This window comes from Lissotriton vulgaris, chromosome 3_1, assembly GCF_964263255.1.
Source record: "Lissotriton vulgaris chromosome 3_1, aLisVul1.2, whole genome shotgun sequence".
Classification (NCBI taxonomy): domain Eukaryota; kingdom Metazoa; phylum Chordata; class Amphibia; order Caudata; family Salamandridae; genus Lissotriton; species Lissotriton vulgaris.
In genome coordinates, this window is record NC_141689.1 from 1,563,844,961 (window position 1) to 1,563,861,357 (window position 16,397).

Consider the following 16,397-nt stretch of genomic DNA (forward strand, 5'->3'; position numbering starts at 1 on the left):
CCGCAAGATCGCCGACAGACACAACAGCTTTGGCGCACAGACCACACACCCAACCACCGAACCAGCGCCCCCCACCACCACCCTCTGCAACTGGACTCCGATCAGCACCGAAGACACCACCCGCACGATAAACACCATCCACTCCCGCTCCCCCACCGACCCCTGTCCACACCATATCTTCAACAAAGCAGACTCCACCATCGCAACCCAACTCCGGGACATCATTAACCGCTTCTTCGCATCAGCCACCTTCCTGGAGAGCTGAAAACATGCCGAGCTCAGCATTCCTCCTGAAGAATCCCACCGCGGACCCCACGGACCTCAAGAACTTCCGCCCCATCTCGCTCCTCCCTTTTCCTGCCAAAGTCATCGAAGACAGTCAACAAACATCTCTCCGCCTTCCTCGAGACTAACGGATCCCTCGACCCCTTGCAGTCCGGTTTCCGAGCAAACCATAGCACCGAGACCGCCCTCATCGCAGCTACTGACGACATCAGGTCCCTGCTCCGCAACGGGGAAGCAGCTGCACTAATCCTCCTGGACCTCTCAGCAGCCTTCGACACCGTATGTCACCGCACCCTGATACGTCTCAGCAACACCGGAATCCAAGGAACGGTCTTGGGGTGGATCGTCTCGTTCCTCGCCAGAAGAACCCAGAGAGTCCGCCCCCCCGTTCCGATGCGCGGCCACCAAAGTCATCTGCGGCGTTCCGCAAGGATCCTCACTCAGCCCCACCCTCTTCAACGTCTACATGAGCCCCCTGGCAGCCATCGCACGCCAACAAAATCTGAACATCATCTCCTGCGCTGACGACACCCAGCTGATCCTCTCCCTCACCAACGACCCCGCCAGAGCCAGCCTCCAGGAAGGAATGAGGGACGTCGCAGAATGGATGAAGCTCAGCCGTCTGAAACTGAACTCAGACAAGACTGAAGTCCTCATCCTGGGACAATCTCCCTCTGCCTGGGACGACTCTTGGTGGCCCCCTTCCCTGGGCACCGCCCCCAAGCCAACGGACCAGGCTCGCAACCTGGGCTAAAACCTGGACTACTCCCTCACGATGTCCAAGCAAGTCAACGCCGTCTCGTCATCCTGCTTCAACACCCTGCGCATGCTCCAAAAGATCTTCCGGTGGATCCCCACCGAAACCAGGAAGACGGTCACCCAGGCCCTCGTCACCAGCCGACTAGACTACGGGAACACCCTCTACGCTGGAACCACAGCCAAACTCCAGAAAAGACTCCAACGCATACAGAACGCCTCTGCACGACTCATCCTGGACATCCCTAGTCACAGCCACATCTCTGCCCATTTGAGAGACCTGCACTGGCTCCCCGTCAGCAAGAGGATCCCGTTCAGACTCCTCACCCACGCACACAAGGCTCTCCATGACATGGGCCCCAAATACCTCAACTGCCGCCTCTCATTCTGCACACCCCCTCGCCAGCTTCGATCCGCCAGCCTCGCCCTCGCCACCGTCCCACGAATTCCCAGATCCACCGCCGGAGGAAGATCCTTCTCCTACCTGGCGGCCAAGACATGGAACTCCCTCCCTACCCACCTACGGCTGACGGCTGACCCAGGATCATCTCTCCTTCAGGAAACAACTCAAGACCTGGCTGTTCGAGCAGTAGCGACTACCTGCCCCCCCCCCCCCCCCCCCCCCCCCCCAGCACCTTGAGACCCTAGCGGGTGATTAGCGCGCGCTACAAATTTGCTGATTGATTGATTGATGGCCTCTGCATCCTGCTGCTCGAGCAGTCCAGGTGCCATTAGTGGGCTCCGCAGTCGGACAATAAGACTAAGTGGACCTTCTTTCCATCCATCAATGGGAGGCAGACACAGGTGCTCACAGAAACACCACCGGCATGTGGTACTGCAACAAATGGGGGTTTGGGTAAGTGGGGGGGGGGAATGGGAGGTGTCTGTAATCCTATGATCACCCAGATTTTTTTGCTTTTGTTTCACTGGTTTACGACTTTCTCTGGCTGTGGGCCTGCCAATCAGACGCACAGCCTAGCTGTTCTCTCACTAAATTGACATGTGTGCCTTAGGTGCATTACCCAATTGGAACTGGGCCACCTTATCAGACCCTGTAACTCAGGGCATAGGTGTACCCAGGGCCTACCAGGGGCTGAAGCATGTATTATGCCACCCCTGGATGGCCATCTAAATCTGACACAACTGGCTGCACGACAGCTGGGGCCAGGTGGTGTAATCACCCTTTGCTTTAGATATAGTATACCTATATCTAACCCTAAAAATGGACACACAGATTCCTATCAGTCACTCCTATGGCAGGCCTTGACAATCCTGAAGGCAGAGTGCTTGGAATCGTGTGAAATGGTGCTCTGGCATGAGCTGAGCCCGTTTGCAGCTTGCGGAACCAAGTCCTAATAGCTGTTCATTGATAACGCATACCATATACTCTTAAGTGCATTATAATCCTCGCGGTTAAATGCTATCTTTGGTATTGCTTTATCAAAACATGTCGAGTAAGGTGTCATACGAATTGGAATACTAACCCCTCGCCAATTCTGGCGACGGGGTTAGCATTCCACCCTTCTAGAGGGACACGGCATGTATGTAACATGTATGTAACTGTGAACCCCGGTTAAAGTTAACTGAAGCCTCAGCTCCACAAAATGGATGCTGCCACCACAGACACAAGTCTGACCTCCTGCTGCTGGGAGTCCTTCCAGCGAGGAGAGCTTGGACAAAGGGTTTCCTGTCGGGGGCGGTGCTAGCACCATCCCAGACAGGGTTTTGTGTATCCTGGGTAGGCAGGGCTTTACAGGAAGGTGACTGCAGAGTGGCACCCCGGTGCTCACTACGCATCTGCCGGCTAGAACCAGTTCCAGGGGCACACCAGCCCCTGGCCTGGGGAAAGTCCGGCATGGGAGAGGGGTGTAACCACCCCCCTTCCTGGTCCCACCCCTAGGGCAGGACCTAGTCGCGTACCCACCCCTTTCTTTAGGATAAAGGCAGGAGCGGGGACCCTTCCAAATTAGATCATCTTTGAATCAAGAAACTACTTTCTACGAAAGGAACTCTCGACTTCTTCTCAAGATTTCTCCCTTGTGGCTAAGGAGTAGTCACCCTGCATCCGCAGGCACCATCTAAGAACTCTGCGGTTTGCTGCACGTCCTTCCTCAGGAATCCGACCGACCAGCACGACGAGACCCTACTTCCCTGGCACCTCTGACCTCTACCTACCTCTACAGCTAAGCTGAGAACCGTAGGAGCTACGAGACCTCGAGGGACCGGCCATCATCAGAACTGCACGACTTCTATCCAGCACGACCGCCGAGGGATCCTCTGGTGAGTGCTTTGGGGTCCGAGAAGCCCCGACCCTGAGCAGCTCCAGCACCGAAGTCCAGCCTCCCAGCATCTCCACGATCTGCGTGGGGCCCTTCTGCTTTTTGATGCTCACCGCGTTGTTTGGCTACTAGCCCGCTGGCTTGTGGCCTTCTTAACGACGCCCGACGACATCACTGCTGCTGGTCTGGTTGCTCCAGACTGGCCCTTGCTCCCTTCCAAAAGAGGAGCACCCCGGACCCTCCTGGTCCACTCAAGACGCCATTTTAGGTCCACCGCGTGGGCTTGAATTTGCCAAGACTTGTTGCCCCAATCCTGGGTCCAGCGACGTTGACAGCATCATCCATCGTGGGACAGCTCGCACCTCCATCCTGGTCGCCGACAACGCCTCCTGGTCCGTGAGACTGCAGAGCCCAGCGTCGCCCACTCACCTAGTCGAGGTGACTACCATCCGGTGCCCTCCTGGTGCCACCTGACTACTGGCTAGTAGTCACGAACTTGGTCCCCTCTGCTTTCAGGTGTCATCCATCTTCGATCCAGGCTTGGATCACTCGAACAATCTTCACTGGTCGCCTGCCAGCAACTTCTTTCTTCAGGCTCCTGGTTCGTCTACGAGGATTCCCGACGTCTTTTGAGACCTATGCAGCTGCAGCCCCTGGGCTAGGTAACTTCGGCATTTCGGTGCCCCAGCATAGCCTCACTATCCAAGGGTCAGGATCCACTGTCGTTTTCAACCTACCTTATCGGGTTCGCCCGAGAACACTAACTTTGTCTTTCCTAGCTCCCATAGACTTTGTCCCGCATCCCGCGTGAGAGTGCACACTCTGCACCCGAGTCCCTTAGGCCTCCTACTAGTAATCTGAAGGTTCAGTAACGTAGTCCTAGCGATTCCAAAGCCTATTAGTACAGTACTTACCTGCTAGTAATTTCGCATTCCACTTTCAGAGTATATGGTTTTTCGTGCCCCTCGGGCATTTGTGTAAATTGTGCAACTTAAAGTATTTTCGTAAGAGTTTTGTTGTGTGCTTAGTACCCTGTCCTCATAAAGAGTACAGGGCTGTTGTGATCTAAATAAATACACTGTTTATTTTCATAACACTTGTGTGGTGTCCTTTCACTTGGTGTTCAAGGGGTATATGTGATGGTATAACAGCTGGCTTAACACGCCCTCTAGAGTTTAGCCCGAAGACTGCTCGTATCCACGCTACTAGGATAGCTGGTCTATAAGGTTGACTTACAACCAATCACCATAAGGGTTGTTTGGACTGATACATAGTGATCACTAGAATAGTGAGAACTGCCTATCAGGCCAACTTCTCACAGGAGGGTGTCAGGGTCATGGGCCCTGTGCAAGGAGGCCCTGCACCTCTGGACATGGCTGGATTTTCCTGAGGATGAACCACCTGCCAGGATCATTGAATGCCAAGGTGGACAAGCTCAGCCGTCTGTGCCTAGCGGATCATGAACAGCAGCTACACTCAGAGGTACACAGATTAGTATATATTCTGATTGCAAACTTCAGTTCATTGAACATAGGACAATCCCTATATACTGTGTCCACTTTTCAACCGAAGTATGAGTGGGTCGCTTCAGGACATAAACTTGCATCTGGCACACCACCTAATGCGGTACCAGGAGGTGGAGTAAAATCTCTTTTGCACCTGAGAATAACCTTGGCTCGATTTGTTAGCTACCGTTGAGTGCATTGGATTTCCATCGTATCTCCCAATAGCAGATGCATTCAGGCTCTAGTGGAATTCGGGGTTTCTATAAGACTGTCTGCCGATACCACTCCTGTGCCGTGTTCTCAAGAAGATCAGGATTAACCGGGCCCAGGTCATCTTAGTGGTTCTGGATTGAGAACGGAGAGTATGGCATCCAGAACACCGGGGCTAGAGCCTATGTGATCAGATCTGGCTGTAAACACCCCCCCTCCTTCCTCTTCTCCGCCCCCCTCCCCCCAGCTCTCTTCTCTCCCCGGAAGGACCTACTGTTGCAGGAAGAGCGATGAGTTCTGCACTGAGGCATTTGCAAACTCCACCTTTGCTTGGAGATTGAGCAGCAACTGCTGAACAGCTTTGACCTTCCTCCCGAGGAGGTGGTTGATGTAATCTTGGCAGCCAGGCGTCCCTCGACAAAGACTGTGTACACCTGTTGTTGGGACAAATTTGTGGCTTGGTGCGGCACACGCCAGGTTGGCCTGCTTCAGGTCAAACTATGTGACTGTTTTGTCTACTGCCCGGCAAGTTTTTGTTTTGAGCCCTAACATGAATTTTCTTGCGTCCCTTTTGGCCTTCTTGCATGTGCCGGATCAGTTACCTTTTTTCTAATCACCAGTTGTGTTGAAACTCATAAAACTCCTGCATGTTTCCCACTTCTCCCTTTGTTATGCCCCAGTGGGACTTTCAGCTGGTCCTTATTTATCTGAAGGGGATTCGGTTAGACCTGCTTCACAGCTGTCCAAAACTGCTCCTTACTATTAAGACTGTGTTCCTTGTTGCCTACACCTCACTTACACAAACTGTCACCCCGCCGGCGTTATATGGACCTACCTCACCCATTCTAAAGAGGTGGTGAGGCTCCTTCATTTGCATCACAGAAGAGCGCTCTGGTTTTGCATTGATTGCACCAAGGAAAACCGAGGGTATGATCAACACTTGGTGGAGTTCTCTAAAGTGAAGAAAGGCAAGGCAAGGCAGTGCAGAAGAAAACCATTTCCTGCTCGATCCTGCTGTACAATAAAATCTACACATTGGTTAAAAAGCAGACCGCTGAAGGACTGCATGCTCATTCTATATCGAGGCCAATGCTGCTGCTGCTACTACTACTGTACACTGAGTCCCTGTCCTAGACTTATTCCAGTCAGGTGTGTGGGCGTCCCTCCATAAGCTCATGAACCGCTATTGCCTGGACTATGAGGTGAATCTAGAGGGATATTTTACTCGCTTTGTTCTGCAGGACTTTCTGTTTTGAGTCAATTCACAGACCCACCTCCAAATAGGTGCTGCTTTGGTATCTATTCAAAAGGTGAGAATCTTCGGCGCGACATCTGTCTGAAGTACAAGCAAATTACCATTGGTAACACCTTTTCTGGTAGGAACTGTATCTAGCAGCATATTCCTCACCGACCCTCCCTTCTTCCCCATTCTAATATTGGACACTCTCAATTAATGCGATCCTTAGTCTAGGAATCTGCACACTGGTCACTTTCAATTTGCTGCTGTCGCTTTGCATCTAAGGGTGTGGACAGCCTCTTAAGCAAAGTAAGTCATCACGCAGGTGTGGTACCTTTTAAAGACCTCAAATACCTATTCCGGGGCTGAATGACATCAGTGCAAAGCTACATGGTGCCACCTGGCTGCACGCCGAGGTACTGGTAACTTGTTCTTTTGTGCAAAGTGTTTAGGTTTATGTGCACAAAAACAATTTTCTTTTTTAAAGTTAAAATCAGCGAGTGCTCAATTAGTTATACTATTTTTGTTAGTGAGTTTCCAAACCACATTACTGACCACCTTCCCTCCCCCCCCCCTCTCTTCTCCCCCACCCCGCAGGCAGCCGTGGACTTATTTTTTTGTCAGGGATATGCTTGGTTATAGGTTTGTGCTGACAATAGTATAGGAACTCCTGAACGCCCATTTTTAAATTACCTCAGAGGATACAATTGGTGATCTAGTAACCCTGGATGTCGATTTCCCAAACCTCCCCCTCCCCAAAAAAAAGTCCTCACCGGTGTAAGCCAGCCTAGACCGTTTGTACCTACCTCAGACCTTTCACAATTAACCACAAAGGACAATTAGTGAACACATGAAAAATGCGGTTCTTAATTCTTTTACCACCTACTTACTGATAATGTCCCTTTTCCTGATGTCTTGTTCTGTTTTTAGAGTTATCATGTTGGCACCACTTAAATTGTGACAATTGACCATTGTGTTAATTTGTTAATTTTGACATATTTTTGTATTTAAAAAAGAAAATACCTCAAATTCAACTTTGATTTGGTGTTTGTTGTATTTTTCAGGTAAACAAAGACTTTGGATCAATTTTCTCGACACTTTTGCCAGGTGCCAACGCTATGCTTGCGCCACCAGAAGGGCATTCAGCATTGGATGGGCTGGAGTTTAAGGTTGCCTTGGGAAACACTTGGAAAGAAAATCTAACTGAGCTTAGTGGAGGCCAAAGGTGAATATATTTTTCATTTTAAATGTAATATTTTCTGGTATGCTTTTGCATCGTATTAAATTTCTTCATTTGTATAGTACTTTAAACCCCTGATTTGCATCCGGTTCTTGGTTGCCTAAGAAGCGTGACGTTTTGTGGAGAAGTGAGAATAGATGATCATATATACCTTGGAACTACTGTGGTTTTTCATATGCGTTCTGTGATCATATGGAAGGGAAAAGCCAGATTTTCAGTGCTGTTCGGAATCAAGGTGTCTTTATTCTTATCCATGGAGGGATCTTGTTCCAGGGCTTACCTGTCTGGAAGGAAAATTGCTTTTGCCAGTTTTTTTTGGATAGGGTGTGATGGTCAAAACAAAAGACCTGTGACACAATTATTTTGTTTGTCAATTGGTGTGAGTTTCTGTTGGGAGAAAAAAGACTGGCATAACCCAGTCTACTGTTCAACGAGGGATGCACAGTGCTTTGAAGGCCATCTGTCTAGTCAAAGATTGCCAGTGTAGAGATAATATGCCTGATGTATTGTGAGCCCACAGTGGTAGGTTGAGAAGGGGATGTGCGCTGCCTTTTAAATTCTCTGTAATATCAGTAGTATTTAAAGTAGCGTTCCATGGCTTTCTTTGTTGGCATAGTTCAGAATGGACATTAGTAAGGTAATTATAGATTGAACCTTTGGAGCGAAGCCAAGATGTCTGAAAATTCACAGAAGGCATCTAATGATAACGTTCAGTTGGAGATTTCATTTACTTGTGGTCAAAAGAAGGGATTTGAGTCCATAATCTTAGATTCATCACGACTCCTCTGTGGAACGGTGGATGTCCTAGTTGTTCAAGCCTGATGGCTGAGGGGTGACAGTTGGTCCATTTGCCACATGTTAGTATCTCTGTTTTTAAGTTATTTAGTGAGGCAATTGGCTGGCATCCAGTGGGTAATTCCCTGTAGACTGTATCCAATAGTATAGGAGTCTGTGATATGATTGATGTGCTAGCTATTGAATGTTTTGTAAATCTGCAGAATTACAGCAGTTGTAGTTAAATGACAAGATAAAGTTGGGTGGTAACTCTGGTAACATTCAACAGTGAAAGATTAATGGCTGAGCATTGGGGTATGGTAGCTATGGATTTTAATGAATCTAACGAAAGGGTAGATCAAGTAGAAGAAATGCTATTCAAATTGAGTCAACATTATCTTTGATTAGACCCCATTGGGCTATCCGTGTTGCTTCATTATTTACTGGTCAGCAGTTAGAATTGTTAACAGCATCAAGGCTGCTTTTTCTAGGGTAACTTTTATGTCTGCTGTTTTGGGTTCGCTTAGGAATGTCTGAGTCACTTAGCATCGGGTGGTTCTGGTTAAGACGGCAGCAAAGCATTTATAAAGGATGTTATTTGACATTGTGGTGAACTGAATTAGCACAAGCTTTCACAGTGTTGAAACCTTCATGGTTAGGAGGTTAAAAATAAATAGCTTCAGACCTTGACTTTTTTTGTGAGTTAGCTGTGTAGATAGGGGTAAGGTTGGTCTTTTTTCCTCACACAACTCCCCATCCTCATGTATGTTTCAAGGCCTTTCATTTTATGTGTTGAAATAATCAGAGATTTGCATATTGACTCAGAGTAGCTCTTTTGAGTTGAGGCATTCAAGATTTAGGAATTCATTCATTATTGTATATAGTTCTCTTGATGGTCAAGAAGCCTCTGAGACATTGTGTGAGTTTTTGCAGTAGTTCTGGCTTCCTAATGGTTACCTTATTGATGTGGAACAGCGTGAAGAAGTAGATATAACAGCTGTGTGATGTTTTCTAGAGTCTTTCCAGAGTTCTGTTTAATTTTAATAATTTAACTTCAGGCGTGGGCCTGCCAGATTTTCTTATATTCAATTGGAAAAAGTTTGAGAAGAAAAATGGTCAGTCCATTGAACTATTATTGTCTGGTGGTGATTAAGGACTTGAGCACAGAGGTTTTTCTACCCATAATGCGAAGCCCTGTTTTCCATATTTGAGGGTACTTCGGGCTTCACCACCCCAACTTTTCTTACACATAAGGTATCCATGACTGTAGAAGTTGTCTTTGTCATGAACCTGATATACCGTGTAAGAGTCTAGGAGTTCTCTTATGAGTGGGCAGAAGCTTGCAAGACATTTGCAAATACACACAATGATCAATAAATGAGACACACGACAAGTGGACACACTGCAATTTCCGAGTGTAGGGTAGTTGCCAATGGGCTACTGAGGGTTTACCAATACGAGAGTGAGGGTTTACCAATACGAGATGTTTGATACCAAACCTCCCTATTGACACTGCAGCCCTCATGTAGCTGGGGAACTTGTTTCAGCCAGTGTCCAGGATGCCTTAAAATGGCTTCCCTGCTCACTTGTATTGGCTGTCATAGGACTGACCAGCACAGGGGAATATCTGCTAATGCAGATACTCCTCACATGTAATAATCAACACCCTGCCTTATGGCTGTCAAGCCTGCTGTAGGGGTGGCTTACAAATGTTACATGCATTGTTACGGGACATGGCACACAGGGATGGGACATGTTGTGTTTTCACTTTAGTTTGCACCAATACATGCAGCCTGTGATAGCAACCCTTCATGTGCTTAGTGAGGGGTCCCTTAGGGTGGCACAATTCATGCTGCTGCCTCCCTTAGGGGCTATCCTTAGCACCTTTGGCCATAGGTACCAGGGGTACCATTTACTAGGGACTTACAAAGGGTCCTAAAGGTTTTGTCAATTGGGGGAAACAATTGTGCAGTTTTGGGAAACAGCACTGGCACTGGGGACCTGGTTAGCTGAATCCCAGTGCAATTTGTCAAAATCACACCATTTACCAGACAGTGGGAGTGACCTTGTCAAACAGGGGCACTTTCCTACAATTGCAAATTTGCATCTTTTTTTCCCCTAGCATCCTGCGGAATCTAAAGTCAGCCACGGTTTGAGTTTTCCCCTGGAGGGCACTGAGACATTGACAAAATATATCTAAATGTGAATTTTGGGATTGGAAAAGGGAAAAATGTGCTGTATAAGAATGAATATGGTTGTTTAAAAAAATGGCACAATGTTTGCTGTGCTTGGATCACCATCCTCCCAGCTTTCAGGAAAAAGTAGTTTTATCCCAAAAGCATTTTTTACCCTATTTCTTCCATTTTTCTAAAAGGTGGGCTCCATTTTCCTAATTTTTGTGATTTCAATCTACTTGCAGTTTGTGATGAGGAAAAAGTGTGACAAGTATAGAGGATCCCACAAAGCTTTACATTTCTCAAAAATGGGCAAAATTCTGAATTTAGGAAAGGAGTCATTTGTGTAGATCCCTGATCCCTGAAAGTTTCACCAAGGACATTAACTATTACAATAAAACCAAATAATGAAAATAAGTAGGAAAAAATATCAATAGTTAACAACATTTTCATCTGTAATATTTTGTGACCGTGGCAGAGTAACAAAATCAATATACTGGCAAGTCAGTCCGACCCTTCCTTTTTGCAAAGATATATAAGGTTTTTATATTTCCAAAATCATTTGATACCCTGAGCCAACAACTGAGCTGCAATTCTATTTTTCATCTTGCGCTGACCATGCAGCAATTTATGTGGCAAAATCTAATGAATGAAAAGTTGGCATGAAGGAAGCTTATTTATTTCTGAAATGTGCACCAGATACTTTGATTAGGAAAAGTGGTTAATTGAACACCTCTGATTGTGGGGTTACCCATACAGTCATGTGATTTAGAGGGAAGTTTGCAAAATGTGTTCTTTCTTGCACACAAGCTTACATTTGGAAGCAGAAAATGCAGAGAAATCAAACTGGTTATAAATAATGTATCTGAAAGAGACACGTTGGTGATAGATTCCTTACCGTAGCATATCCCCAGGCGTCAGACTGGATCCGGAAATTTTTGCGTAGCAATACCCCTGCGCGTCGGTAGGCGTCGTCTGCGGCTCCGCGTCCGTCGTCGGCGCCGTTCGCGCCGGAATGACGTCGTCCGAGTACTTAGACACCGCCCATGCGGTGACGTCAGTTCTTCTTTTTTCCGCGCCAGCTAGCGCAGATCCGGAGAAGCTCTACCCCTAGTCATTTTTTGACTAAACTTTTGGTCATTCTTTTTCTTCGAGTCTTCGACTCTATCGGTGCCGGTAGGGATGCCTGGTTTCAAGCCCTGCTCAAAGTGCGACCGACTAATGTCGGTCACAGACCCCCAACGCCGGTGCCTGAAGTGCCTAGGCCTCGACCATGATGATTGAACCTGCTCCGACTGCCGGGCCCTGACGTCGAAGGCTAGGCCGGAGCGGTCCCACAAGCGGCTCGAGCTGCGGCAGTCGGCCCCACGCCACTCCAGGTCCAGAGGTCGGAGTCATCGAAGCTCCGGGAGTGGACACCGGTCGTCAGGCTCCAAGTCCTCAGGTAAGAGGCATGAGAGGTCGGAGCGACGTCATCGTTCCTCCGACCCACCCCTACACTCGCACGATGCAGCCGGGGGCTCGGGCGACAACGCCCACGCAGCTCCGCGGGAGTCGCAAGCGTCGCCGCCTGCCCCACACCTTCGGGTCCCTGGGCACGGCGCGGCACCAGAGGAGATCGAGCGGTACCTCATGGCCATGAGGACCCTCCCTCCTCAGTCGGGTTCCATGGCGCCTTCGGGCCCAATGGTCCCGTCCGGAGGCCCTAGCGGGTCGGGTGCTTCGGCTCAGACGCCCCCGGGTGCTTCGGCCCCGGCGCCGCAGGACCTCACTGGATCCGCATCCGGGTCGTCGCCGGTCGACCTTACGACCTCACCGGCGCCGGCCCCATGGGTGGCGCCCGCTGTGGACGCCGTCCCCAATGTATCCTACGGTCCGACTCTGGCGCCGGAACGGCACCGCTTCCGACGGCCTTTGGAGATTTTTATTTCCACGAGGAGGCCCCGTCTACTAATCCTGTTTTGCAGGTTACGGGTTGTGAGAAGGTGGCCTGATATGCAGTGCTCACTATTCTAGTGAACACTATGTATCAGTCCAGCAACCCTTATTGATGATTGGTTGTAAGTCAACCTTATAGACCAGCTATCCTAGTAGCGTGGATACGAGCAGTCTAAGGCTAAAGACTCGAGAGGGCGTGTTAAGCCAGCTGTTATACCACACATATACCCCTTGAACACCAAGTGAAAGGACACCACACAAGTGTTATGAAAATAAACAGTGTATTTATTAAAATCACAACAGCCCTGTACTCTTTATGAGGACAGGGTACTAAGCACAAAACAAAACTCTTTCGAAAATACTTAAGTTAGCACAGTATATACAAATGCCCGAGGGGCACGGAAAACCATATACTCTGAAAGTGGAATGCGAAATTACTAGCAGGTAAGTACAGTACTAATAGGCTTTGGAATCGCTAGGACTTGACTATAGAATCGTTAGATTACTTCTAGGAGACCCAGGGGACTCTGGTGCAGAGTGTGCACTCTCACGCGTGATGCGGGACAAAGTCTATGGTAGCTAGATTTCACAGAGTTAGTGTTCTCAGGCGAACCCGACCTGGTAGGAGGAAAACGAAAGTGGACTCTGACCCTTGGATAGTGAGGCTATGCTGGGGCACCGAAATGCCGAAGTTACCTAGCCCAGGGGCTGCAGCTGCATATGTCTCAAAAGACGTCGGGAATCCTCGTAGACGGACCAGGAGCCTGGAAGAAAGATGCTGGCAGGCGACCAGTGAAGAGAGTTCGAAGTGATCCAAGCCTGGATCTTGAAGAGAGATGACACCTGAAAGCAGAGGGGACCAAGTTCGTGACTACTAGCCAGTAGTCAGGTGGCACCAGGAGGGCACCGGATGGTAGTCACCTCGACTAGGTGGGTGGGTGACGCTGTGCTCTGCAGATCTCACGGACCAGGAGGCGTTGTCGGCGACCAGGATGGAGGAGCGAGCTGTCCCACGATGGATGAAGCTGTCGGCGTCGCTGGACCCAGGATTGGGCAACAAAGCCCTGGCAAATTCAAGCCCACGCGGTGGACTCAAAATGGCGTCTGGAGTGGACCAGGAGGGTCCGGGGTGCTTCTCTTTTGGAAGGAAGCAGGGGCCAGTCTGGAGCAACCAGACCAGCAGCAGTGATGTCGTCGGGCGTCGTGAAGAAGGCCACAAGCCAGCGGGCTAGTAGCCAAACAACGCGGTGAGCAGCAAAAAGCAGAAGGGCCCCACGCAGATCGTGGAGATGCTGGAGGGCTGATCTTCGGTGCTGGAGCTGCTCAGGGTCGGGGCTTCTCGGACCCCAAAGCACTCACCAGAGGGACACTCGGCGGGCTTGTTGTGAAGAAGTCGTGCAGTCTTGGCAATAGTCGGTCCCTCGAGGTCTCGTCGCACTCACGGTTCTCAGCTTGGCTGTAGAGGTGAGTAGAGGTCAGAGGTGCCAGGGAAGCCGGGTCTCGTCGAGCTGTGTCGTCGGATTCCTGAGGAAGGACTTGCAGCAGACCGCAGTGTTCTTGATGGTGCCTGCGGATGCAGGGTGACTACTCCTTAGCCACAAGGGAGAATCTTGAAGAAGAAATCTTGGTGTCCTTTTGCAGAAAGTTGTGTCTTGATTCCAAAGATGATCTAATTTGAACAGGGGGCCCGCTCCTATCTTTCTACTAAGAAAAGGGGCTGACCCGGTGACTAGGTCCTGCCTATGGGTGGGACTAGGAGGGGGGTGGTTACACCCCTCTCCCATGCCGGACTTTCCCCAGGCCAGAGGCTGGTGTGCCCCTGGAACTGGTTCTGACCGGCCTATGCGTAGTGAGCACCGGGGTGCCACTCAGCCGTCACCTTCCTGTAAAGCCCTGCCTACCCAGGATACACAAAACCCTGTCTGGGATGGTGCTAGCACCGCCCCTGACAGGAAACCCTTTGTCCAAGCTCCCCTCGCTGGAAGGACTCCCAGCTGCAGGGGGTCAGACTCGTGTCTGTGGTGGCAGCATCCATTTTGTGGAGCTGAGGCTTCGTTTAACTTTAACCGGGGTTCACAGTTACATACATGTCGTGTCCCTCTAGAAGGGTGGAATGCTAACCCCGTCGCCAGAATTGGCGAGGGGTTAGTATTCCAATTCGTATGACACCTTACTCGACATGTTTTGATAAAGCAATACCAAAGATAGCATTTAACCACGAGGATTATAATGCACTTAAGAGTATATGGTATGCGTTATCATGGAACAGCTATTAGGACTTGGTTCCGCAAGCTGCAGACAGGCTCAGCTCATGCCAGAGCACCATCTCACACGATTCCAAGCACTCTGCCTTCAGGATTGTTAAGGCCTGCCATAGGAGTGACTGATAGGAATCTGTGTGTCCATTTTTAGGGTTAGATATAGGTATACTATATCTACAGCAAAGGGTGATTACACGACTTTGCCCCAGCTGTCATGCAGCCAGTTGTGTCAAATTTAGGAGGCCAGCCAGGGGTGGCATAATACATGCTTCAGCCCCTGGTAGGCCCTGGGTACACCTATGCCCTGAGTTACAGGGTCTGATAAGGTGGCCCAGTACCAATTGGTAAATGCACCTAGGGTACATGTTGTAATTTAGAGAGAGAACAGCCAGGCTGTGGGTCTGATTGGCAGGCCCACAGCCAGAGAAAGTCGTAAACCAGTGAAACAAAAGCAAAAAATCTGGGTGATCATAGGTTTGCAGACCCTACTCTCCTACACGGGTGACGAGGAGGATTGGGAGGGGTCTGAGGACCCTCTGGCACTGGAATGCCAGTCTCAACAGGACTGGACATATGAGCTTGGGGAGGCCAGTGGTCTTGACACATCGCCAGACACTGGATTTACTTCCCCTCCGACTGTGGCTTCGGAGGAGGGGTCTACATATAGTGTAGTGTTGACGAAGGCAGCCAAGGCCTTACACCTTGAGCTCCCCGTCGTGGCCGTGAGGACTAACCTCCTCACTGAGGTCCTCAAACCGCAGTCAAGCTCCAGCGAGCCTCTGCTGCCGTTCAATGAGGCCTTATGTGACGTTCTTGTGGGCACTTGGTCCAAGCCCGCCACAGGTCCGCTTGTGGATAGGAACGTGGCCAGACGCTACCGCCCAGTCCCGGGCGACCCATGCTTTTTGTCCACCCATCCCACCCCAGAGAGCCTGGTCATCCAGGCCTCCAACTCCTAGACCGCATTCCCGTCGGCTCCGCCCGACCGGGAATCCAAGAGATACGAACAGTTCGGGAAGAAGGTGTTCTCGTCTGTTAGCTTAGGGCTGCGGTCTGTGAATACCGCTGTCTCTTGGGCCGCTACACCCACACTGTGGGACACGGTTGCGGAGGTGCTGCCACAATGCCCGGAGGAGGTCCGGGCTAAACTCGCCCAAACCCTTGCGGAGGGCCGAGATGCAGCACGTTATTCTATCCGGTGTGGGCTGGATACAACGGACTCACTGGGCAGGGCAATGGCAACGACGGTGGCGGTTCGACGCCACGCCTGGTTGAGGTCCGCAAACTTCTCGGCCGATGTCCAGGCCACACTCCTGGACATGCCGTTTGATGGCCGTCGGCTCTTCGGCGACAAGGCAGACCATGCGCTGGAACGTTTTAAGGACTCCAGGGCTACGGCCAAGTCCTTGGGCCTCACGGCCCCACGCCAGCAATCGGGTGCCTTTCGCCCCTTTCGTGGCCACGGAAGGGGCGCCCCCACACGTGCTGCCAGCCACGCGCTGCAAAATGTTCAACAGCGCGGTGGCGGCTGTGGAAACCGCCGTGGCGGCGGTCGGGGACAACGGCGAGGCCAGTCCACACCTCCCTCCACAGCACCCGCCTCAAAACCTTCCTAGTCCGAGTTTTCAGGCCCATGTGACGCCTGTGGGAGGCAGGGTTTGCCGTCACCTCTCCCACTGGCGCACTATCACATCGGACAGGTGGGTGCTGCAGATCGTCCGAAGGGGCTACTCCCTCC

General features: G+C 50.3%; 1 protein-coding gene across 1 annotated transcript in view; it reads left to right on the forward strand.

Moving 5' to 3' along the window:
- The window catches only part of SMC2 (structural maintenance of chromosomes 2), a 380,518-nt gene that overhangs the window by 284,854 nt on the left and 79,267 nt on the right, over positions 1 to 16,397 (forward strand). The window contains exon 23 of the mRNA XM_086962048.1: positions 7,337 to 7,497. Within this exon, the coding sequence (XP_086818174.1) occupies positions 7,337 to 7,497 (161 nt within the window). The remainder of the gene's footprint in view (positions 1 to 7,336; positions 7,498 to 16,397) is intronic.